The 24,887-nt window shown below is 34.7% G+C and overlaps 4 protein-coding genes and 1 long non-coding RNA gene across 10 annotated transcripts; 4 read left to right on the top strand and 1 right to left on the bottom strand.

The window, feature by feature from the left end:
• LOC109009518 lies at positions 1-2,583 on the top strand. 3 transcript variants are annotated; one of them, XR_001999069.2, is made up of 4 exons: positions 1-269; positions 501-597; positions 1,157-1,229; positions 2,272-2,583. XR_001999069.2 is itself a non-coding variant. In XM_018990017.2 (3 exons), the coding sequence occupies exons 2-3, from the start codon at positions 513-515 to the stop codon at positions 1,231-1,233; spliced, it is 162 nt and encodes a 53-aa protein (XP_018845562.1). In that variant the 5' UTR covers positions 6-269; positions 501-512. The 3 variants fall into 3 exon arrangements, 1 of the variants encoding a protein (XP_018845562.1); XR_001999070.2 differs by having other exon boundaries at positions 7-269; positions 492-597; XM_018990017.2 differs by lacking the exon at positions 2,272-2,583 and having other exon boundaries at positions 6-269; positions 1,157-1,233.
• Positions 2,584-5,827: 3,244 nt separating this feature from the next.
• Positions 5,828-9,820, top strand: LOC109009517 (coiled-coil domain-containing protein 25). The gene is made up of 6 exons (XM_018990016.2): positions 5,828-6,115; positions 6,482-6,609; positions 6,950-7,053; positions 7,217-7,304; positions 7,578-7,639; positions 9,400-9,820. The coding sequence occupies exons 1-6, from the start codon at positions 6,003-6,005 to the stop codon at positions 9,550-9,552; spliced, it is 648 nt and encodes a 215-aa protein (XP_018845561.1). The 5' UTR covers positions 5,828-6,002; the 3' UTR covers positions 9,553-9,820.
• Positions 9,821-14,213: 4,393 nt separating this feature from the next.
• On the top strand, positions 14,214-14,768 carry LOC109009516. Its single transcript, XR_001999068.2, has 2 exons — positions 14,214-14,518; positions 14,616-14,768. It is a non-coding gene; the product is annotated as an uncharacterized LOC109009516 (long non-coding RNA).
• Positions 14,769-14,832: 64 nt separating this feature from the next.
• On the bottom strand, positions 14,833-15,507 carry LOC109009515 (protein DOWNY MILDEW RESISTANCE 6-like). The gene is made up of 2 exons (XM_018990015.2): positions 15,220-15,507; positions 14,833-15,122 (listed from the first exon to the last, which is right to left on the bottom strand). The coding sequence occupies exons 1-2, from the start codon at positions 15,415-15,417 to the stop codon at positions 14,919-14,921; spliced, it is 402 nt and encodes a 133-aa protein (XP_018845560.1). The 5' UTR covers positions 15,418-15,507; the 3' UTR covers positions 14,833-14,918.
• Positions 15,508-15,776: 269 nt separating this feature from the next.
• LOC109009511 (transcription factor MYB3R-1) lies at positions 15,777-24,507 on the top strand. Of its 4 annotated transcripts, XM_018990011.2 has the most exons (13): positions 15,777-16,082; positions 16,779-16,992; positions 17,439-17,493; positions 17,739-17,796; positions 18,977-19,071; positions 19,189-19,292; positions 19,483-19,611; positions 19,806-21,606; positions 22,012-22,355; positions 22,727-22,859; positions 22,950-23,171; positions 23,306-23,386; positions 24,044-24,507. In XM_018990011.2, exons 2-13 carry the CDS (start codon positions 16,916-16,918, stop codon positions 24,062-24,064), a joined length of 3,120 nt encoding a protein of 1,039 aa, XP_018845556.2. In that variant the 5' UTR covers positions 15,777-16,082; positions 16,779-16,915; the 3' UTR covers positions 24,065-24,507. The 4 variants fall into 4 exon arrangements, with proteins under 4 accessions (XP_018845556.2, XP_018845555.2, XP_018845554.2 ...); XM_018990010.2 differs by lacking the exon at positions 24,044-24,507 and having other exon boundaries at positions 16,807-16,992; positions 23,306-23,496; XM_018990009.2 differs by lacking the exon at positions 24,044-24,507 and having other exon boundaries at positions 16,803-16,992; positions 23,306-23,496.
• Positions 24,508-24,887: the final 380 nt, after the last annotated feature.

The raw sequence follows: 24,887 nt of genomic DNA, 5'->3' as shown, positions 1-24,887 counted from the left end.
CCTCAAACAAACGCCAATTCTTTCTTTGAAGTCTGTCCAAATTCCATCCTGCCTCGGATTATGATTGTACCCCCTAAATTGATTTTCTTTGCCCACCTTTACCTTATTTCCTCATCCTTGATTTGAATCCCTAGTCCCTACCATTTTCCCCCACGCACACCACCGTTGACCAACGCACCGTAACGTTCCGAGCTCATTCGGACGATTTGCCCATCATCCAGACGATTCCTCGTCTCCTCCCTCTCTTTAGGTTTCGAGTCTGATCTGAGGTACTTCTCGTTTTCCTACTTTCAAAGAGAATGAGGAGATTTGAATCATGCATTCCTTTTCACTTAAAAATTTCTCTCAGCATATTTTGCCGTCCTAAATGGGCCATTAATATATATATATATATATATATATATATGTATATATTTATCATAACCAATTGACTGACGGAAATAAGATTACAACCAATTTTCAATTGGTATACTATTTAACTATATGATTAGTGTTCATAGGTTTCGGAAGTTATGAACTGGATTCAGCGCAAGATCTACCTTTACAATGTCACTTTTGGGCTCTACATGTTGGATTGGTGGGAGCGTTATCTTTTCAGTATCCTTTATTTCCTCCCTTTTTCCTAAGATCTGATCAGATTCACGTATGCTCTTCTACTTATTGTTACGGATCGACCCTAGATTTTGCTTACTTACCTATAATTGTGATGCAATATTGTACTTCTCGTAAACTGACGAAACTGTGGAATTGATTGTGTTTAATTTTGGATAACTTTTACGAATTAGACCTATCGCCTAAAGAATGAAATGAAAATTCTGCTGGTCAGGTGCCATAGAGTTGTTTTCGTTGCTTCAATCTTTTGGTATTGTATATCAGGGTGGCGTCGAACCAGCAGCGTAAGTGAGAGCTGGGGTTTTAATTTTTTCCTTCTAAAATTCGTTTTGCGAAACCAAGATTTGGGAACCTTTGGTCATTTTTTTTGCATGCTCCTAGTGTAATCTAAGCAACTTTATTTTTTGGGGGGGCAAAAATAGCAGTAAATTGAGCTATGGCTTACGAAAGTTTTCTGGCCTGGTTGGTTCCATCTGCCATCTCAACCAAAACTAATTTCCCCCTTTATATGTTTTTGTGCTTGAGTTCCTTAATATTGTACCAGATACTTTGGTGATCGTCTTGATGTGGTTCATTTTTTACAACGGATCACGATATGTAACTGAGTTCTGCAAGAGGTAAACCAAAGAACCTTCATCTCTGGTTTCTTTCTGTTAGCAGAATTAGTACTTTTTCTTGTATGACTAGATTATCATATGCATAGATGACACTCTTGTATATGTTCCATGTACTTGGGCTCTTGTCTATTCTTATTTTCAATAAGTTTTTGTTTAGCAATAAAAAAAAAGGCATAATTAGCACTTCCCTGCGTTGTGAATCAGATAGTTTTGTACTTGGTTACTGTGGCGTGGGACGTATTTTTCTTTGCGGAAATTTTTGCAAAGCATGTGTCATGATTGCTTTTTTAAGTTCGTGGATTGTAAAGTTCAATTTATATTTTAAATTGACTGCATTGCTTCCTTAGAATGAAACGAGAAAAGGAAGATACAAATGAGAAAAGCTAGCTTGAAGAAGCTTGCCAGTTATTTCATTATCATGATGATGGCTGTACACCAAAATATGCTCATGGCTTATTGGCCTATGCATCACCTTACACAAGTAAATCAGTTAATGGTGTCATTTTTTGCCTGAGTGGATTGGCAACCTCTTGCATAAGATAGTGTTGGAATCTAGATTCATAGCAGCTCTTGTTATGGTTCTGATAGTCTATTCATAAATGAATTTTCTCTAATTTTTCTCAAATATTTTATCCTGACATTTTTCTCAAATGCCAGGATAAAATATTTTGAATGGCGTCATATTGCACAATTATGAAAATAAGAATACAGGATGTGCAACTGGCAACTGTTTTATTAATTGGGGTGTTTTATTGTGGTGCAATTTTATTAGGTGAAATAGTCCTGTTTGGATTGAGAAGTGATCTCAACTCATCTTATCTCATCATTACAATTTTTTCAAATTTTCACTTAAAATATAATAAACAATTCAACTTTTTCAAACCTCAAAATCATTATAATATTAAAAAATAATATTATAACAATATTTTATTTTATTCAACTCATCTAAAACCATCTAATCTCTCAATCCAAACTGGAATTGTTCCATGTAATTAAATTTGGAGAATTGAATCCTTAAAATGTCTTTGTGCCTATATGTTAGGTGGGGTTGGCATATCAGACATGATTGGCAGGATTCAACGGCACGAGTGCATGGGATTTGAGAATCTCTGCTAGTACGACTCATTGCATGTGTTTCTCTTTCTTCCTTCCTTCTGTTATGTGGGACGAAATCTTTGTTTTGCTTGTATCAATGCTTGGTTTCGATGGAATGGCTTTTACTTCTTTATATTCCTTGAAGGTTTTGTTATTTATGCTTTCAATTCATAATATGAACATACATATAACTTACAATGTTACAATCCTTTAGGATCAGACGATCTTTTTCTATCAGAAAAGATAGCATGTTTCTTCTTGTAGGAATTTTCGGTTATGTATTAATTTCCCAGAAGATGGATGAAAAGACCGGTTGGTTGTATTGCAACCCTCTACCTCACCAAACACACCTGGGGGAAGACCCTCTTTTACCCCTGTAAACAGTAACCATGAGGGCTGAACTCAGCAGTTATCATTCTCAGACTTTTGAGGCAGAAAGCTGAAGCGGAGAAGAAAAGATAAAAAAAAAAAAAAAAAAACAGAGCTGAAATTTAGAGTTTAGATAGGGCTCCATCTTATGTCTATGAAGTTTGAATAATGATATTTTTACAATTATTTTATAACTATTTCCATAGCTAATCGATAACGTGAGAGCACTACTTCGAAATTACTCTTTTTTATTTGAATTTTGAATTATTTTTTTCCATTTAAATTTGAGTACTTGAAAGAATTCGAAAAAATCAATGGTATATACTACATGGCCAATCAGTGGAACGTGTAACCCGGCTGCTATCTCATTCAATTACATTTGTTCATGTAATCCATAGCCTAAGAGTACTCTCATTGGATTAGCTAAAAGTTAAATCTAATAAAAATTTAACTATTGAACCATAAAATGTATCACATTGGAATAGCTATATTCTAAATATGAATATAGCTACAATAACTTCTAAAGTTATTTTCAAATTTGAAAGATACTGTTTATTCATCAAATCTATTTTATATCATTTGTTTCTCTCTTTCGAGGTCTCCATCAATGTCTTTCTAGTTTCTATTTTTAATCCATAATTTAATTAGAATATGATTACTAATTAATATATAATATTATGAATAGTAAAATATGATAAAATAAAATAATTTCACAATTAGAAAAATTAAAATATTTTTAAAATTGATATATTAATTTGAGTTAGTGATATATTAATTTAATAAAAATATGATTATTAATTAATATATAATAGGTAGAATAATAAAATATGATAAAATAAAAAAAATTATTAATAAAAAAAATTAAATATTTTTGAAATTATTAATTATTCTTTACTATATAATAAATAAATGTATAATCTAATATGAAGATTTGATGTAAATAATTAAAATCAAATTTATCTTATATTATTTTATTATTATATAATAAAAAAATAGTTATTCCAATGTAGAGATTTATGTGAATGAAATAATTAAAAGTCAAATTTTTCTTACATTTATAAAAAATATCTTTTAACTTTAACTAATAATGAAAGTGTTCTAACAGAACTCAACAGTGAGGGACATCCCGCCCATACAGCCAGCAGGGAGGATGGCACTGTTGGCAGAGACCGTCTGGCAAAAATGCGGCAGGCGTAAAGCGTGGTAGGCCTGCACCGGGGGAGCATAGCAAAGAGAGGAAAGGGAACCCTGACGGTTGAAGGGCCAAGGGAGGGCTGGGTCATTTGATGGAAATGGAAGGGTTTTACCTATTAGAAAAGGCACTATGAAGTAAAGGGAAGTGCATAAATTCTTGGAAAAAGAGGGAGCGAGCTTGTATAAAAATGAGCAATATTATATATAGTTATGAAGTATGTAAGTGTCGTATAGTCTTTTTAAAAATAAAAGTAAGATTTATTATTAAAAAGTTATTATTTTTTCTATGTAGATATTTTATTTATTTATTTATTTTTAAATAATTATACGATATGTATGTATTCACAATTATAATTATATTTTTTATAAATTAATGAATTGAGTCAACGGTACGACAGACAGCACTGCCTGCACACGAATTAGCTTCCGAGGTCAAGCAGTCTCAATTTCACTACAGGATTTGCGAATGAATGCTGGGAATATAGGCCTATCAACGGGCTAAACTCAATGCAACTTTCAGTTTAAAACAAAATCGGACGGATCTTAGAATATTATGTAGAGTTTAGTAATTTGGAGAGAATTCAATTAGAAACTCGACCTCTCAACCCAAATGGGAATTAAACTCAACTTACACTCGCGTAATTACAAAAATATTTCAATCAAATTTAAGGAAAAAAAAAAAGAGCTATTACTATATTAGCACAAAAAAATATTAACAAAGCACACCACACTAAAAAGGCTCCAATAGAAATGACACATCTTTTTAGTTAAATGACATTTACAACACCGATAAAAAAAAAAAAAAAATATGAAACGGCCTTATTGGTGGGTATTGTTGGGACTCACTCTCAGTTGGTTAAGCACTGTCCTTTTTCCTTAAGGGTATTGCTAGGGTATTGCCCACCAGTGATCACTAGGCATGTACCCTGGGCTGAATCTCAATTTTTTTTTTCCTTTTTCATATTTTTTAAACACTTTTAAAAATAAAAAAATTACCAATACATTAATAGTTAATTTCTTAACTATTAAGTAAAAAAATTAAATATATAAACAGTTAAAATGATGAGACATACTATCATTTTGCTTTTCTTAAATATAAACGGGTGACAAAGAGTGATAGCAAAATCTGATAAGACGAGTCATCATTTGATTTGTTTCACTAGTATTGATGAAATTCCATAACCATGTGACCCTTTCAATAGGTTAAAAACTTGCATGTAATAGATAGCAAGATCAGGTGTGTTCTAATTTTGATTCTTAATGCTTGCAAATTTCTTCAAGCAATTTTCTTCCATAGCAATATATACTTATCTAATTTTTATCCCACCATGATAATGTAATATTATCTATCAATTTTTGATTTTTTTTTTTTGAAAAAAGGTTAATCTAATAATGAAAAAAAATGGTAAATTTTTTATAATATAATAAAATCGAGATGAGAGTATGATATATAATATTATTTTATATCCATGCAAATCTCTGTCAAGATAACATCTTATCAAAGAAATATTATTTGCTTAGTCTTAAGTATACTGATTTTATAAAAAATATAGACATACAATGTGCCCTAAAAACAGTTATAACTCTTATTTTGTCTGTATAAGCTGTATAATGTATCCCAAAATAAGCAAAATGCTTGCTTTGTCTGTATAATTTCTTAATTAAATTGTTGACTGCCATGACCAAATTATAAAGAGTAACGTTATATATAGTCGTAGAATGCATAAACATCACGTAGTCTTTTTAAAAAAGAATGAAATATATTATTAAAAAATTAATTAATTTTTCATACGAATCACATATTTTTTTTTTTAAAATGACTATAAAATACTTACAAATTTACGATTATAAATATATTATTTACTTTTTTGACTATAAGATACTTACAAATTCATGATTATAAATACGTTAGAAAATATATCTTGTATCCCAAAAAAAGTAAAGAAGACGCGATCCCAACCGGCGACTACATATTCCGTGGACATATAACTAGTTTTCTCTCTGTGAAAGAAGGAAAAAGACCTCTTTCTCTCTCTCGACAAAGTCGGGAAGCCCTAATTCGCGAGTCTGTCTGTTTAACACACAGTCTTGGAAGGGCGAAAGGAGAAGGCAGCCATGGTGTTCTACTTCAAAGCCCGACCAGATGCTGGCGATTTCACCATATTCATGGGCATCGACAAGTACGAGAACGAGGAGCTCATCAAATACGGCTTCTTGGAAGACATTTGGTCTCCTCTCGCCTCTTCCACTCTATAATTTTGATTTTTTCTTTTTTTTTTTAATAATTTATAATGATCCTGGGTTGTTCTGTTTTGACGTATATTATCTATCTGAATGCACGAGTTTACAAATAATAAATAAATTGTGGAAAAGGAAGAAGAATGAAGATTTCAATGTGCGCGCACGTGTATTGGCTTATTTTCATTTTTACCCAATTTATTAAGAATACTTATCAAAAAAATGTTTACCCATTAAACAATTTGTACTTTGTTTTGGTCTCATGTGTAATTGGATCCTCTAAAGCCTGTCTTAACTTTTAAGTGGTTTGTAATTCAGTCAAGAACTGTTTTCTTAGTAAGGTTTGTTCGTTGCAGGTTCCATGTGGATAAAATGTCTTCCGCCCATGTTTATTTAAGATTGCACAAGGGTCAGACAATCGATGATATAAGTGAAGGTTTATTGGAGGATTGTGCTCAGCTTGTCAAAGCAAATTCCATCCAAGGCAAAATCTGAACTAGATTCAGATTCTTCCTGTTTCTATAAAACTAATTGTTTAATTGGACATATAGTCTTCTAGTATGTAGTTAAAGAAGTGGTCGTTACCTCATAAATGTGAATTATGGTACTTCGACACTTAATATAGCAGTAAAAAGGTCACACAAATGAAATAAGGTCCCCTCCCAGACTTACTTTTAAGTTTAGGTAACTAGGATAAAGTTATAGATCGTTATCGAGCATTCGTCTTATTTGAGTTTTCATCGTTTATTTTTTATTTTTAGTTTTATCTCTGAATGACACAATGCTTGGTGTTATAGATGGCTTACTGTGTTATTATAATGCAGGCAACAAGGTAAACAACGTTGATGTTGTTTACACTCCCTGGTCCAATTTGAAGAAATCTGCTTCCATGGATGTTGGTCAAGTTGGTTTTTACAATCCAAAAATGGTGGGCTTTTCCCTCCTTGTTGCATGTGCATATTGATATCTGGAATGCTATCTATCTTGGATGAATAAGCATGATTCTGTGCATATTGATATCTGGAATGCTATCTATCTTGGATGAATAAGCATGATAGATAGCTCTTTCTTTGATTTGATGCCACATACAGGTTCGAACTGTGAGAGTGGAGAAGCGGATTAACGATATTGTTAATAGGTTGAACAGGACAAAAGTGGAAAGGAAACCTGATTTGAAAGGTACAGTCATGACTCAGCTTCCTCCCAGGATTCTTTTAGTTAGTACATGCTTAAGCAAGTACTCTCGTTGCTCTTTATGGTGGAATTGGCACTCAAATTTTGGGTGGGTCTTGTTCCTGTTTAGGACAGTTTGCAATTTTTCCATATATCACGTTTTTTTTTACATGCATGGGAATTCGGATTGGATTTATTCTGATTTAAGTCTTATTTGAATATTCTATAATCCTGACATGGTGATGCTACAAGTCACTCCATATTATCATTTAACTGCAGCTGAGCGAGAAGCGGTTAGTGCAGCGGAAAGAGCAGAAAGAAAACAACAGCTGAGAGATAAAGTAAGTTCCATATATGCTGCACAAAACCTGTTCAGGTTCAGAAATCTGTTTTGTACAGGGATTGATGGAGTCTTTATTTTTTAGTAAAAGAAAACAATTTCATCAATCCATATGCAAAACAGATTGAGGTCTTGCATGTTAGAATATTGGCATATGTGTTCCTTGGTGGTGGAAATGTGTTTTGGGTAAATATTCGATGATACTTATGCTCTTGTAGCCCTGATAGAGCTCATATTTTGGGTGCTTGGAGTGCTACCCCACCCTATCTAATTACTAATTACAACAGGTTTCGATTTGCCCCCCTGGAAAATCATATCTGACTATCAACATCATTTGAAAAATGTTATTCCTTTGTTTGATAGAAGTTCCTGTTTGACTGTCCTATTAGATCCATGCCCACCCGTATTATGAAAAAGCTGAAATGAACTGTTTGGTTTGTAACAGCAGTGGGAAGCTCTCAAAATGATTTTTTGGAGTTTTTTAATTACTGCTGTATTAGGTTTACTTGACGGTTTTTGGTGATCGTGGGAAGGGGAGTTTTGTATTTCCGGTGTCTTGTGGTTCTGCTTTGTCCTCCACATTAAATAGGAGAAATAAAGAATGGTTAAACTTGTCTTCTCTTAATATTAAGTTCTCTGAGTGTTTCCTGTAAACAGAAGTGCACTAAGCATTCAACTTGAGGATTTTCTCCAATAGCATGTCATCGTGCATTGCCATCACTTTTATGGATCACCGTATCATGCTTCTTCTTTTTTTAATGTCGAGGAACCTCTCCAAGGCAGGGCCTTTCGGACCCAACCCTGCAGAGTAAACCTCGGTCCTGTGCGCTGCACTCTCGGAAGTTTCTCTATACAGAATTGGTTAAATTGCTGGCTTTTTCACTAAGGGGTGTGGCCCCAAATGATTGTTTGCACCCATGAGGTGTTGAACCTCGGACTTTGGAGTGATACCCCAAGACCAAGGCCTTCACCACTTGGGGGGATTGGATCACCATATCATTCTTCTGCACACTTTACGAATAATTTAGGGTACTTGATATGATGCAGGCTAGATTTTTTAAATTGCAGAACTCGAGGACCGAGGTTCAAGTTGACCTTTTCCAATATTTAGACTAAATGTCAGTAGTAATCTGTTGCATCAGGTGAGAAAGGAACGGTAAACTTACTGATCAGAAAAAAGAAAGAAAGAAAGGAATGGTAAACTTTTCATGGTGTAGAAGTTCCATTTTCATGTGCTTTAGTCAACATTGCTTCTTGTTTGGGTGGAAGTGTTGTGTAGCTTACATATGGACGTTTCTTCTTTTTAGATTTTATTGACATTCTAAGAAATGGTTTTAGTTAGCTAGTGGGTTCTTTTATCTACTTTTTCTTAAGCTTGACTTGTTCCCATTTTGTTTTTTTCCCTAACTTATAGTGGGCAAAAAATTGATTCTCACCCATAAGCCTCGCACACTGCACACTCACTTAAAAATATGTCATTTTACTTTTTTATCCTATTTTACTTACAAATATGTTTAGAATCATTTTCATTATGTGGGTAAAAAAGTAAAATGACATATTTTTAAATGAGTGTGCAGGGTGTGAGGCTTATGTTTAGAATTTTTCTTTATACATTTGCTGAGCTTTTGCAGTTCTGTGGTGTTCTTAACATTGACAAAATTTAGAACAAAGCACTGTTGGTAGTTTTATAGCAGACGTCTTTTTAGATGCCAATTGAAAATTTACATTTACCGATCAAAGTCATTCACGTTTTCTTTGCAGAAACGGCGTGAGGAGATGGAAAGACTTGAAAAAGAGAGACAAGCTGAGCTAAGGAGTTACAAGGGTCTGATGGTCTCTGAAAATATGACATCTAATAAACAGATTGCAACAACCAGCAAGTCCTTGCAGGAAATGGAAGAAGATTTCATGTAAGCACATCAAGCTCGGTAGATGCCTCTTGCTGCCAAAGTTACTGGGCCAAGAAAGAAGTGCGATTGTTATTCATTTTAAGGCCTGAAATTATTTCCCGTGCTTGAATAACGCAGTACTTGGTCTTTCTGTGGATGTTTAATTATTGACTCCTCACTACAAGAAATAGCATCTGCCAAGGCAACAGAATGGGTTGGCGGAAGATGCTGAAATCTCCTTTTACTTTAATATGTAATTACAAAAGCAAGAATTGCATGTTCTATCTGGTTTATTTCTTGGTTTGAATTTGATGCCTGGAAACTTATGCATCAACTTCCACGAAGTTGCTCCAGTCCGTTTCTGCAAAACCAGCTTGAAATCGATGAATTCAAGGAACAGTCTCTACCCTAGCGACTGCTTGGAGTGATTATAATGAGGTGGTGGTGGTATGTCATGTAATCCTAATACAATATGCCATTTTAACTGAGGGTGTTCAACCGGGTTCCGGACACTAGGGTAGGTTTGGGAGGTGAGATGAGAATTTTGTGTTTTGTTTTGAAGGTTAAAATATTAAGTTTTAATATTATTATTGTTTTGGGATTTGAAAAAGATGTATTGGGATTTTAAAAAGTTAAATTGTTTATTATATTTTGTATGAGGATTTGAAAAATGTGTAATGATGAGATGAGAATTTTATATTTGCTTTTCAAGAGATTTTCTAATGGGAAATGATATTTCAACAAAGAAAAGCCACCAACGAAACCCACCACTTGTATTTATTTTTTTCTTAATAGTTAAGGAAATATTTTTTAATGAGTTTGTGATTTTTTTTAAATGCTTAGTAGGTCAAAAAAATGTTTGAAAATAGAAATCACATTTGGTAGGAACTTTTGGTGGCTTTCCTCGATGGATGTAGTATTGCCATTTTTTAAAAGAAAAATTTTGCTCCTCATCCCACTATCATTTTTTATTTTTTTTTTCTCTTATTAAATGTGTGGTGTATAAATAATAAGTAGAATAATTCAATTAGTTTAGAAGGAATAAAATAAGAAATAAAAAAATATATATATATATAGTGTGCGGTGTGTGAGATAATGAGTAGCAAAGCTCAATTCTTAAAATTTTCAAGATCATTAATTTATACGTTTGGGTAGCTAATATACCTCAACACTTTCCAAGTATTCTCGTACTATAGGAAATACTTCACATGCCAAACGCAATGAACCATCTTCGTATCAAAGTCTTTTAAAAAATAACTATAATATTTATCACTATAATATATAAATAAAAAATAACATTACTATAATATTTATCACTATTATATATATAAAAATAAAATCATTATAATATTTATAACTATTATATATAAATTAAAAATAAAATCATTATAATATTTATCATTATTATATATAAAAATAAAATAAAATTACTACAATATTTATTAATATTAAAAAATCACTATAATATTTATTACTAAAAATAAAATCACTATAATGTTTATGGGACCTATATCTTTTTCAACTACTTATCCAAAAATCAACAATTCAACATATTTCACACATCCAAATAATTCAAAATACTCTCAATGAGACCTACAAACTTATTTCAATCTCTACTCATAACTATTTACAAATATTCTCAATACTTCTCAAATATTCTCACTACCCAAACGTAGTAATCCCAATTTTGTTTCCAATTGCATCAAAACTGAAGATTTCTATTTGTTTTGTTCCGGAGTCAAAAGAAAAAGAAAAATAATTCTACTGCTCAACTTATATGAGCATTCTCATTGAATTATGTAAATATAAAATCATAATTTACATAATATAATATGATTTTATATTTAATTATTTTATTTAAAATCTATTCTCACATTAAATTATTTATTTATTAATCAAAATAATAATAAAATTTAATAGATTATCCATCTATTATTATTTTGACTATAAGTTTCCACATCAGTTTTGGCATTTGGGATAGCACAGGTGCTGTGGCAGGCTGGCAGCACCGGCAGGGAGATGACATGGTTCTGTCGACAACAGTTTTATTTTTTTTTACCCTAAAGGACGGTGCTACTCCCCACAGTGGGAGTCCACCGAAACCAACCACCCAATAGTAAAATTTTTATTCTCTTTTTCAAACATTTTTTTAAACTCATTAAATATTTATTTATTTTAAAATAATTACTTAACAATTAAATAAATAAAATAAAATAATGCAATCGGTGGCCTTCTGTGGGAGAAGCATTTTCCTTTTTTGTATTTGTATAATGTGTTTTCTTTTTACTATTAGTTTGTGTTTTGTGCGACAACAGCTTGTGTTCCTATGATTTTTTTATGCTGGACAGTGTTGTTTGAAATTTATATTCAAGCTGTTTGATGAACTTCAAATTATTCAAAGATTGAGACTTCGTTTGTTGCAGATTCCTTATTCACCGCTCTATTTCAAAGTGATAGACGAGGAAAACAACACCTTGTTCAATAGGATATATGATGATATTGTGGTTCAATCATCACAAGCTGAAAGTGGACAAAAGCCATACACTAAAAAGTCTCGATGAGGTGTGTCTTTCACTACAGAGGAGGACAATCTCCTTGTTTCAACTTGGCTAAATATTAGCATTGATGCTATACGAAGGACTGACTAAAAATCCATATAGATATGAGAAATAATTTATGAATATTATAATGAGTATAAAAAACCAAACACTCCTGAATGTTCTGTTGCCTCTTCCCACTCCTAAATGTTATGAATATTTCATGGTTATCACTTACGATTAATACAATATATTCACACATTGGATTATCCATTTATTGGATAATTATTACGATAAGTATTAATAATTATACATCTATGTTCACCTTCGGGATGATGATTATAGTCATCACTTACGATTTCATGGGCAGGGGAATTTCATGGTCATCACTTACAATTTTACTGTCGTCACTGATAAGTCATGGATGATGGGTTAATGTAAAATCAGACTGTACATTGGTGCTTTAGATGTTTGGCAGGGTAGCGAGTGTTTGTGGTGTCATGGATTTTGTGAATTGAGTTTCATGCCAATATGAACAGAGAAGACTTTAGAGTTGGAAAGTAAATTTGTTTCGAGCAAAAAACCAATTCCACAAACAAAATTCCTTTGATTCGAAACTTTACAAGAAAATCTCCAATAGAAAACACTAAACCCTCAATTCACAATCTATAATAAAATCCTCTCATCACTTTGAAATCAACATCACAATAAAACAAATAGTGACATACTTACATTTGATTTGAAACTCATGGGAGGATGTGCTTGAAGGATGATGATGACCCCCTAAAGGCAAAGGGCTTCAACTGGTGCTGTTGTGATGAAACAGAAGGTGTTGCAACAAAGGTTTGTCTAAAACTCAGATGAAGGAAGCAATGAGAGTGATTTTGTAAACACGAGGAGGGGATCTAAAAGGTAGTGATTTTACAAGGACTTCAATGACGAGAGAGAAAAAGCAAGACACAATAAATTCTAGCAGAAAGGAACATAGGAGAAACAGAGGGGAAATTAATGCGGGAGGAAGAAATGAAAAAATGAGTTCAAGGGAAGGAAAAATCGACGAGGAGAGAGTGTTCACAGAAAATATTTTTAATTCAGTTTGGCCTAGCTATAGTAAAACCAAACATGACTCACAATCACAACACTAATTTACTGTAGCAAAAAATAATCTTATTTTATATTTGGATACATAAATGCTAGGGAGAATTGCCCTTGTGTCCTCGCTGCGAAATTTGCTGATGTGGCAGGCTGTACGTTAGTAGATAAAATTAAAAAAAATTTGGAGAAGGAAAAGGGGCGAGAATATATGTCGATCATAAACGTGAACGCATTTCCCTTCTGTCTTCTTCTTTCTTTGAGCTATCATAGACCACCAAGTTGTTACACACACTCCCTCTTTCAAATCCGTCATTCCATATCTCCCAACACACACTCCATTTAACTAATAAATAAGTATGAACTGGATCTGTGTAAGTAAACAGTACCATAAACATAAACAAAAAAAACGTCTTCTTCCTTTATTTTTTTTAGCTTCCCGCTCTTCATTTCCACCTATTTCGCCATTGTTACTGATTTTCAAAGCTCTTGCATCCTATTTCCCTGTAGAGCTTAGGTCCTGAGCTACTACTCCAAAAGATAACGTTTTTCATCTCCCAGTTTGTTATTGGGCTTGGCTTGAAATATGTTCATTTCTATTTTTTGCTGCTCTCAATCCTTTGTTGTTTGCTATCTCAGGTTTTCCTCCAATCTATACTAGAGGTTTCATCTTCTTAATCTCTCATCCTTTTTATCTAGTTGGGTGTTCGGATTTGTAATTTTAGTATACAGAATGTTTCCCTCATTCTATTTTTTTTTTTACCATTGCTACATCAGCAGGTTTCACGGCGGGGATGCAGGGGCAATTGTCCCTAGCATTTTTGTTTTGGATAATATATGTCCTTCTGCAAGCAAACTATATATGTAGACAGTAGACTGGACGAAATCTCTACTTCAAGCATTGTAATAAAGTTTGTAACCAATCAAACAGCTACATACGTCACTTAGGTCAGTAGCTAGAGCCTATAACCCAAGCTTACGGCACAAACCCAAAAAGCCCAAATGCACTCGTGCCCTGGGTGTATAAATATATGCTCATATCACCTTCCTGGAAACTACACAAAGTCTAAGCAGAGAGAGAGAGATCTACCACATCTGCGAGCAGCCTAGCTCTACCTAAATACTAACTTTTGCTTGTCGTTTTTGGGCCCCATATATATATACATGGATACCAAGGTTTTATCCACCGGATTTCGCTAAACGAGCTTGCCGCAAAGCTACATCAGACCAGAATCCGAGCGGCCTCGGCTGTCTGAAATCTCTGCTTGTGAAGATGTTCCCATCATCGACTTGGGTATTGCAGATAGAAGCAAAATTGTCAAGCAAATTGGCGATGCCTGCAAATATTTTGGCTTTTTCCAGGTAAAAAGTACTTTCCATACATATGAGAGGATCAGTTCACTTAATTTTTTGAAAGAGAACTGTACGATTATTTTGCCATTTTATTAAATATGTTTAGGTGATCAATTACGGCGTGTCACCGGAGGCAGTGCAGAAAATGTTAGAGGTGGCTATTGAGTTCTTTAGCCTGCCGGTGGAAGAGAAGTTGAAGGTCTATTCGGATGACCCTTCAAAAACAATGAGACTTTCAACAAGTTTTAACGTGAAAAAAGACAAGGTTCACAATTGGAGAGATTATCTTAGACTCCATTGTTATCCTTTAGACAAGTATGTGCTTGAGTGGCCCTCCAATCCTCCTACCTTCAAGTAAGTCTTACTTTCCTACTCTCCTTCTTTCGCGCACACAAACACACATAAAAAGTCACATTTGAAGAAAAGTACACTTTTTCCACGTCCTTTTCCTCCATAATAATAAAGTCACGTTGAAACTTGTTGAAAGTCTCATTGTTTTTGAAGGATCATCCGAATAGAGCTTCAACTTCTCTTCCACCGGCAGGCTAAAGAACTCAATAGCCACCTCTAACATTTTCTGCACTGCCTCCGGTGACACGCCGTGATTGATCATCTAAACGTATTTAATAAAATGGCAAAATAATCGTATAGTTCTCTTTCAAAAAATTAAGTGAACTGATCCTCTCATGTGTATGGAAAGTACTTTTTACCTGGAAAAAGCCAAAAGATTTGCAGGCATCGCCAATTTGCTTGACAATTTTGCTTCTATCTGCAATACCCAAGTCGATGATGGGAACATCTTCACAAGCAGAGATTTCAGACAGCCGAGGCCACTCGGATTCTGGTCTGATGTAGCTTTGCGGCAAGCTCGTGTAGCAAACTCCGGTGGATAAAACCTTGGTATCCATGTATATATATGGGGAAAAAAAAACCCAATAACGACAAGCAAAAGTATCCGTGGCTCGAGTGGATCTTGGGCTTTTTGGGTTTGTGCCGTAAGCTTGGGTTCTAGCTACTGGTCTAATTGACATATGTAGCTGTTTGATTGGTTACAAACTTTATTACAATGCTTTATCTACAGATTTCGTCCAGTCTACTCTCTACATTTTATTTTTTTATTATTTTAAAATATTTTAAAAAATAAAAATATATTAATATATTAATAATCATTTCATTAATTACTAAATAAAAAAAATTAAAATACATAAAATATAAAATGAAGAGACCAATAGAATGGACAAAATACAATTTTTCTAATCCAATACGAGAAGCTCCAGAAGTGGATGGCCGCTATTTCTGTCCAGTTACCCAAACCTGCTAGACCTTTAACCATAGGGTTTGAAACTCGCTAGTCCGCGTTTAATGTTTTTCATGTTTGAATAAGCTCCGGACCGTTTCGCTCCTCTCTTTCTCTCTCTCCCTCTCTCCTCTACTTCAAACTGCGTTTGCAGATCGACTTTCTCTCTCCTTTGCTTTTTGGCATACCTTCGTCTGGATCTGCAGATGTGCATTGTGTTGATCTCACTATCGCTTTCCTTCTCTGCCTACGTTTCGCATTCTAAAGCTCAGTTCAGTGAGTGCCTGCCTCAGGATTTCGGTTACTTAAACTTTATTTTTTCTTATTCAATGTCTTTTATCAGTATCGACGAGCTTTGGATTGGATCAAATTTCAATTATTCAATTGACGCAAGCTTGAAATTCCTCTCAAGTTTCTTGCAATTTGTCCAAATTCTAGAATATACTTTGTCGTATTTGAGTTCGTCAATGTTAGGGTTTTTTTGGAACAGTTTCGGTGTTTCTTCGGACGAAATAACTTTGTGCTTAAATTTTTGAAGTTACATATCTTTTTTTGTTTAGAGTTTTAAAACTTCCACCAGACTGGCAAAATTGTCCTACAATTATCAAAATTATCTTGCGCAAGACATCATGATTTATGCTCGAATTCATTTAATCTCATTGGCTTGAGGGATTGATAGAATAGATGCCAGATCGTGGCTATTGGATTGGAAATATCTTGGACCTCTTATACATTGTTTAACCAGCTCAGAAATAACTGAATTCTTCATTAATCTTGTTTTATTTTCATTTTTAAATTCATTTTATGAGATTATGTATTTTACTTCATGTTGATAGGTGTTTACCAATATTTTGAATTATTGCCTTGCATGCTCCATTTTCTGTTTAGCTTGTACCTGCTTTTCTATCAATATTGAAGATTATATTAAGTAATTTTAGAATTTTGGTTTTTTTCTGTGCTTCCTTCCCTTAGTCTATGGGTTTTTTGTGCGACAAGGTAGCTCCTGCCTCTTCTTAGTTAGAATATAATGATTTGGAGAGCGTATTCTGGAGAGAGTTGTCGTCGTGTGGGAATTGGGGTATGCAACTTTACCTATTTGTCAAGAAACTATGGAAGGTGACAGAAAAATCCACACTCCACAAGATGAGCTTGGCGATGGTGATCAGAAAACGCGACCTCTGCATGGGTAATCTAATAGCATCTTGAACTTTGCTTGCTCTTTCCTTGTCATGTCAACATCTCCAATTTTCTTCTATGCTAATATGAGAAGTCTCTCTTGTCAACCTTTTGCATGCCCAGTGGCTCAAGCAATTTCCATGGCTTACTTTATGACTTCAGATGAATCACTATTTTAACTGGTGCTGAAGATTTTTCTTATATTTCATGTCATTGAGTTCATGCGCTATTGGGCTTTTCTTGTTGATCCTCCAAGAAGTAAAATAAAAATGTTGAGAAACAGCTTTTTGAAACTTTTTTCCTTAATGGTAATTTCTCTTTTGGAAAACCTAGCTTCCTTGTAGAATAAATTGTTTGTCTTGGTAACGTGTTCTTTTACCCATATCATGGATAGTTAATGCTCAGATTTAGGCAAAGCTATTATTCATTAGCATAACAGTTCTTACTCTTTTTTAGGAGGACAAGTGGTCCTACAAGGCGTTCTACCAAAGGCCAATGGACACCAGAAGAGGTGAAACCTATCTTTTTTCTTCAATTCCTTTTGGGTTTCTTATGGTGGAGGGGGCGAGAGTAATAACTAATTTTTTCGATATGTTTTTGATGCTCTGATAATATAACAAGTTTGTTAGTCATTGTTTTGATTCACTTATTTGTTCATCAATTAGGATTTATTAAGGAGCAAAATTTCACTGATATTTATTCAGATGTGAATGCAATTTCATGATCTGAATGAAATGGGTTTTCCATGTGTTTTAGGATGAGATTTTACAGAAGGCCGTTCAGCGTTTTAAAGGAAAGAACTGGAAAAAAATAGGTATTATTGCAGAACCAATGTGTTTATCTCCTTCATCAAATTATTAAACAAATGAGGGGTTCATTATACTTTAGAATTTCTTTCGGTCCTGTGTTTTTATTTTATTCTATGAATATATTTAAACATTTTTCTGTGCTTAGATCTTTGTTTGTTTCCTATATTAAACACTAAGTTATTGGTTGCCATCTAACATAGATGGCCTATAGTTTTTAAAGGCCTGTACAGGAAAGTTTTTAAAGGCTTAATTTGATTTTTCACTAGAAAGTTTGACTTCTATAGGAAAGTAATAGAGGAAACAATAACTTGCAAAATTAGACAGTGGACAACCTGAACATCGAACAAGGAGGGATCATTAAAAAACTGACAATTTATTTGTTGGCTAGGTTTTTTGTTACATTAATTTTTTGGTTCCTTTTAAAATTTCATAACATGAAACAGTCACTTGTAGGTGACCTGTACAGGAAAGTTTAGTCCTGCTCAAGCTTTTGTCTGAAAGATTGTCCCAGATAACATTATCCATCTTTCTCCCATTCACATTTTGTGCTACACTTTTCCATTCTAAATGGGCTCCTGTTGTTCCCTTCTTGGGTGCTTTTTGCAAATATTATGGGCATTAATCTGTGTTCCTCTTTTCTTGCGGACAAGTTTAAGATAGGTGCTTTCAATGGACATTGCGAACCCATTTAAAACAAAAAACCATATTCCAACCATTATTGTTTCTGCTACATTTGGGCATATGCGTCATAGGCTTTTATCTCTTTACTGTGGCCTATGCAATGTGTTACCTAAATATGGAATGAACCAATTTTGGGTGCAGTTTCAGGTACTTGTCACATCTGACCATTTTTCTTATCCAATTTACTTTGATTTCTTAGTTGGTACTACGTGTATATGTCCCTTATACATGAGCTATGCCTATTATAGTCATCAATAAAATTCTCGTTTACTGATAAAAAAACTTTCATTTCTCAGCGGTGCTACTGTTGTGCTCAAATAATCTTTAGCCTTTGCCTTCTCTTTCTATCGCTTACATTTTGAACTGAATATCTTTTGCTAAGCATTTGTTACCTATGAGCGTACCATTGAACCACTTTACACATATTTCTTAGTTTGTGGTACTTTTGACTTTTCTTAATATTTTGACTCACTCATTTGTTAATAGTAAAATTTGTCCATGCAGCGGAGTGTTTCAAGGACCGTACCGATGTCCAATGCCTACATAGGTGGCAGAAAGTCTTGAATCCAGAGCTTGTCAAAGGTCCATGGTCTAAAGAGGTGACCTATACTGCTGTTTTATATCAATTTCCTTTCTCAATTTTGCCTAAGTTATATTGCTTGTCATTTTATGATTCAACATGACAGTTGCTGGTTATTTTTGTGAAATGTAAATAGGAGGATGAAGTAATTATTAAATTGGTGAACAAGCATGGTCCAAAAAAATGGTCCACCATTGCACAGCATTTACCTGGACGTATTGGTAAGCAATGTCGTGAAAGGTATGAATAAATGGCTTTCTCTAACATTTACCTTGATGCTGTGTGTGTGTGTGTGTGTTTTTTTTTTTTTTCTTTTTTGCGTTCTGGATAAGATGTTCAATTATATGCATATCTTACTGTCTTGTATGCGTCTTGTGTGTTGGAAACTGTATGCTGCATTTGTACTCATGTAGATTGATACCAAATTTAGGTGGCATAATCATCTTAATCCTGCTATAAACAAAGAAGCATGGACCCAGGAAGAGGAACTGGCTTTGATTCATGCGCATCAGATTTACGGGAACAAATGGGCAGAGCTAGCAAAGTTATTACCAGGAAGGTATGTCAACTAGTTATTTGTACAAGAGGGTACAATTTTCCACTGTTCTACTTAGTTTTTGTTTCTCTACGTTCGTTTGTTCCTGGTATTCAATATTTCTTGCATTATATGTTCTATTCTGAGACATGTTACAACAATATTCGAAACTTACAAAATCATATCTTGTGATATATCTGCACTTGTGTGGTCAACAGGTCAGACAATGCCATAAAAAATCATTGGAACAGTTCGGTAAAAAAGAAATTGGATTCTTATCTGGCATCAGGTTTACTTGCTCAGATCCCAGCCCTTCCTCTTGTTGGACATCAAACTCAACACATGCTTTCATCATCTTTAAGGATGCAGAGTAGTGGAGATGATAGTGGTCTCAAAGGAATAGAAGCAGAGGAAATATTGGAATGCAGTCAAGACTCAACTGTTGCAGTTTGCTTTAAGTCTTCAAGTGAAATGGCCAATTCAGTTTTACATACGAGAGAGGAATTCATGTTAACTCAAGAATCTGGTTCAGCAAAGGAACAAAGCTTGAGCCCACCATCTTGTTCCGACCAATATTACACATCTCTGGAAGACTTTTCAATTCCCGAGTTTACTTGTGACGCAGATTGCTCTGACAAATTTCTTCACCAAAACTTCTCGCATGATGCTGAAACTTCTGCTGGCAGTGATCACCAGTTTATTCTGCATGCATTACCAGATATATCGTCATTGGAAGTGGGACAGGAGTCATCACAGTTGCAAACACATTGTATAGGCACTAATGAAAGCCATGAAACGATGAATATTGCTTGTCGAACTTCAGAGGAGTTGAGAGCTTCTACTTCAATGGGGGATATAGCCATGGATTCTTATAAACATGGGCCGGTGCTGATACCCGATGATGAATGTTGTAGAGTTCTATTTTCAGAGGCATTAAATGATGGTGTTTTCTGTGGAAGTCTCACAAAAGGCTCCAATATAGTTCCTTCAGGTGGATGCACTGATTCATTTTGTTGCCAATCATTAAGCAGCATTATACCTGAAGCTGGTGGAAGTTCAGCTGTACAATTTTATTGTTCTTCGGGGTCTCTAATGGTAACTCCATGCTCTCAGCCTTCTGGGTCCCTATGTTCGCTTCAATCTGTTGATTGTGGTGCAGTTCTCTACAGTGACGAACCAAATCGGTTATTTGAAACTCAAGAACATGGGTTTGTCACTAGTGCCCGTGATGGCTTTATCTATACCAATGACTCTGCCGATCCTCCTTGCAATAATGACATAGATGACACAGGAATGCAAGAGCAACCAGATATTTTAAAGGAACCTTCAAAATTAGTCCCTGTAAATAGTTTTGGTTCTGGATCAGATATCACAGACACGTGCCATTCCATGAGTGGAAGACCAGAACATCAAGATGCTGGAGCACTATGTTACGAACCCCCTCGTTTTCCAAGCTTGGATATTCCATTTTTAAGCTGTGATCTGATACAATCTGGTGGTGACACGCAACAAGAATATAGCCCACTTGGTATTCGCCGGCTTATGATGTCTTCTATGAACTGCGTTACCCCATTTAGGTTGTGGGATTCACCATCTCGTGATAATAGCCCTGATGCCGTGCTGAAAAGTGCTGCTAAGACCTTCACTGGTACACCGTCCATATTGAAGAAACGACACCGCGAGTTGTTGTCACCATTATCTGATAGAAGAAGTGACAAAAAGCTTGAGATTGACATGACATCCAGATTGACCAAAGATTTTTCTCGCTTGGATGTTATGTTTGATGAAAGTGGGGCACAGAAAGCACCTTTACTCTCTCCATCGCCCAATTGTAAAAGGAGTTCTGGAGCCTCCCCTGAGGATAAAGAAAATTTCAATCATGCCTTTAAAGGGGTCAAGGGAAAGGGAAGAGATGGCATTGCATCTTCTGCTGATAGTAATTCGCAAGAAAATATAAAGCGGGCGACTGTTGATGTTGATGTTAAGAACATGGCTGATATTGAATCTGCCGCCCATGTTGTAAGTTGTTTACTAGCTTTCATTTTATTTATTTTTTCTTTTAATTTTAAAGCAGCATTAGTTTTCTATAAATGAAGAAGTCAGCAAAGAGTATTTTTTACTTTGTCATGACAAATTAAGATTTGGTTGACTCTTGCCAATTGGCTACTATTTAACTCTGAATGTGTAATTGGACTACTTTACCGGTGTTGCTCTGCTCCTGACATCGTCGTGAGATTCTTCCTGTTGTTGCTTAGACTGTTTGGATGCAAAAAGAGTGACAATTTATGTTGTTGTTGTCCTTGTACTTTTTGGTCAATTGGTTGATTCTGATGGAACCTCTATTTTGCGTATGTTGTGCTTATGTAAGTGTAAAGACCTGATTCTTATTCCTTGTCTCTAGTCTCTAATTTTCACCTTTATCAGGTCGAGCAGCCTTCTGGTGTCCTTGTTGAACATAACATGAATGATCTGCTTTTACATTCTCCAGACCAAGTTGGTTCAAAAGCAGACAGGTTGTTAGGTTCAAGTGCTAGAACTCCAAGGAATCAACAACCTAGAAGCTTGACAGCTGCATCAAAGCAAGGCATTTCTAGTACTTTATCTTCTGGAAATCCCCGGGCACCTGTTAAGTCCCCTGCTGTTTGTGGGAAGAAGCACGGAAGTCATTCGGTTGTAGTTACATGCGTACTCTCTGCTTCTTCATCAGCTCCCCTGGAGACTACTGGTCATAATGTTCGGAATGATGCTGGTGTTGAAACCTTTAGCATGTAAGATTCAGCTAGTTTTCCTTTTGTTATCAGTTTTTTTTAATTATTTCTCAGGTGTCTTCTGTGGGCAAGTAGTGGTGATAATGACAGGAATGATGCTGGTAATGGAAACTTTAGCATGTTTATAGGATGATTTTCCTCGAGTTTCGTTGATAGTTGAAGCTTCTTCTGCCTCAATAGTTTTTTTTCCCTGCTTGCAACTTCAAAAGTTACTGTGGGATTATAATATTGCCAACAGCATGATCTTGCTTTGTCTGATTTCTGGCGTCACTGAGCTTAGAGTTTTAGTGTTCTCTGCTGATTTCTTGCTGATCATGGAAGATTGACTATGGTTATTGCTGATTGGTGTCTTTGGATGGTGTTTGTTTCAGATTCGGTGGAACTCCATTTAAAAGAAGTATTGAATCCCCTTCAGCATGGAAATCCCCTTCAGCATGGAAATCCCCTTGGTTCATCAATTCTTTTCTGCCGGGCCCAAGGGTTGATACTGAAATTGCAATTGAGGTATCACAAGTTCTGGTTGATAAGTATTTTCTTCAACTTTGTGTTAGATATGATTATGGTTCTTTTACTAGTACTAGTAATTTCTTTCAGGATATAGGGTATTTTATGAGCCCAGGGGATAGAAGCTATGATGCCATTGGGTTGATGAAACATATAAGCGAGCACAGTGCTACTGCATATGCCAATGCTCAGGAGGTTTTGGGAAATGAAACTCCAAAAACATTACAAAAGGGAACATGCAACAACCATGGGAATATGGACCAAGAGAAAACTCCCCACAATCGCCGTTCCCACTTGGCACCAACCGTATTGGTATGACCAATTTTGCATAAATTTATACTTCCTCACTCTAACTTTGTTTTTCTTAAGCTCTTGGATTCTACTATTAATAGATTCCCTCATGAATATAACGGAGTCTTCTGAATACTGTTATCGAATCTTTGCAGACGGAGTGTCGCACCCTTGACTTCAGTGAATGTGGAACACCTGGGAAGGGAACAGAAAATAGCAAATCCTCCAATGCTGTAGTAAGCTTCTCAAGTCCCTCTTCTTATCTGTTAAAGGGATGCAGATAGTGGTTTCCTTGTAGGGTTGGAGTCAAGATATTTTATACATATATAATCTTTTGTTTCTATTCTTTTTTCCCCCATTTATAATTCTTCCACTTTTGCTGCACTACTCTTAAAAATTATGTTCCCTCATTTCTCATTGCCTCTTAAAAAAGAGGATGCATTTACACGTTGCATTACCTTTTCTATACTCCGTCTCCCCCCACCCAAACAGAAAATAAATAAATAAAAACGAGGAGCTTTCTGCTTTCTCCTGAAAGGTGGATAATACCGACTTTCTTCTGGGATTAAGTTATCTTAGAAGTATTGTAAAGGAAATATTTGTATGGGAAAAGTTAGCTCAGAAGTCTAGCAAATAAATAAATAAAAAAAATGGTTAGCTTAGAAGTCGTCCTAGCTATTTGTAAAGGAAAGATTTGTTATGGCTCACTTTGGGTCCAAGCGTTTATGCATGTTTTATACATTAAAGAATCAATCTTTTATTAGGAACTTCTGTTTTCGCATACTTCTATCAGATCAATGCTTTTTGTGTACCAAATTCCCCAATAATACTGCATTCGGCGTACATGGAAAGTATAGAGGGCCGACATTTTTTAATCAAAATTTATGTTAAAGGTGAATTACAAGCCATCGTAGACAAATCAGATTAACAACTCTACTTCACTTGGGCCAATCTCATGGATAAGCTGAATGAAGATCTCAGAGTTGCAGCAGGCCCTGGCCGAAAGTCCGATGGATGATCCAAAATTAAGCATGACAGACAGTACCTCGTCGTGCATTAAAAAGTGAAATGGTCACAATTTCCGACAACAGTTTAAGTTACCCATCTGAAGTATTTACAGATTGTATTCCCACACTTGGAACTGATTTTGTGTCACTTACCCGGTCATCACATCACAGCACAGAGTGAACTCTTTCTGTTTTCTTAATGCCTTTCGTGCGAGAAAAGTTCGACCAATATAAACTTGATGAATTTTGTTATTTTCAATCTTTTGTATAAACACATCATTCATCACGCTTCTATTTTTTTACTAACTATTGTTGATTTTCACGTCCTATGTTTGAGGTGTCCACAAGTACAAATAGGGATGTTTGGGGAGTGATATGAGATGCTAATTTTGTGAATAGTAGTAAGATAATTTGAGTTAGAAATGTTTGGTAATGTTTTTCATCTCATCTTATTTTCTTTCCAAACATCACTCGAATACAAATACTTTTAAACTAATCATTATAATTTTTTCAAACTTTCAAATAATGTATAAAAAATAATTCAACTTTTTTAAATACTAAAATAAATATAATATTAAAAAATTATATTTTAACAATATTTTAACTTTATAATTTTTTTATTCAATTTTTTCTCTCTTTTCTCAAAATCCTATAAAATATTATAACTCAAATCATTTTATCACTATTCATAAACTATTTAACTACTATTCATGAATTTCTCATCTCATCT

Source organism: Juglans regia, chromosome 11, assembly GCF_001411555.2.
Source record: "Juglans regia cultivar Chandler chromosome 11, Walnut 2.0, whole genome shotgun sequence".
NCBI lineage: Eukaryota > Viridiplantae > Streptophyta > Magnoliopsida > Fagales > Juglandaceae > Juglans > Juglans regia.
This window is presented reverse-complemented; position numbering and strand designations above follow the sequence as displayed.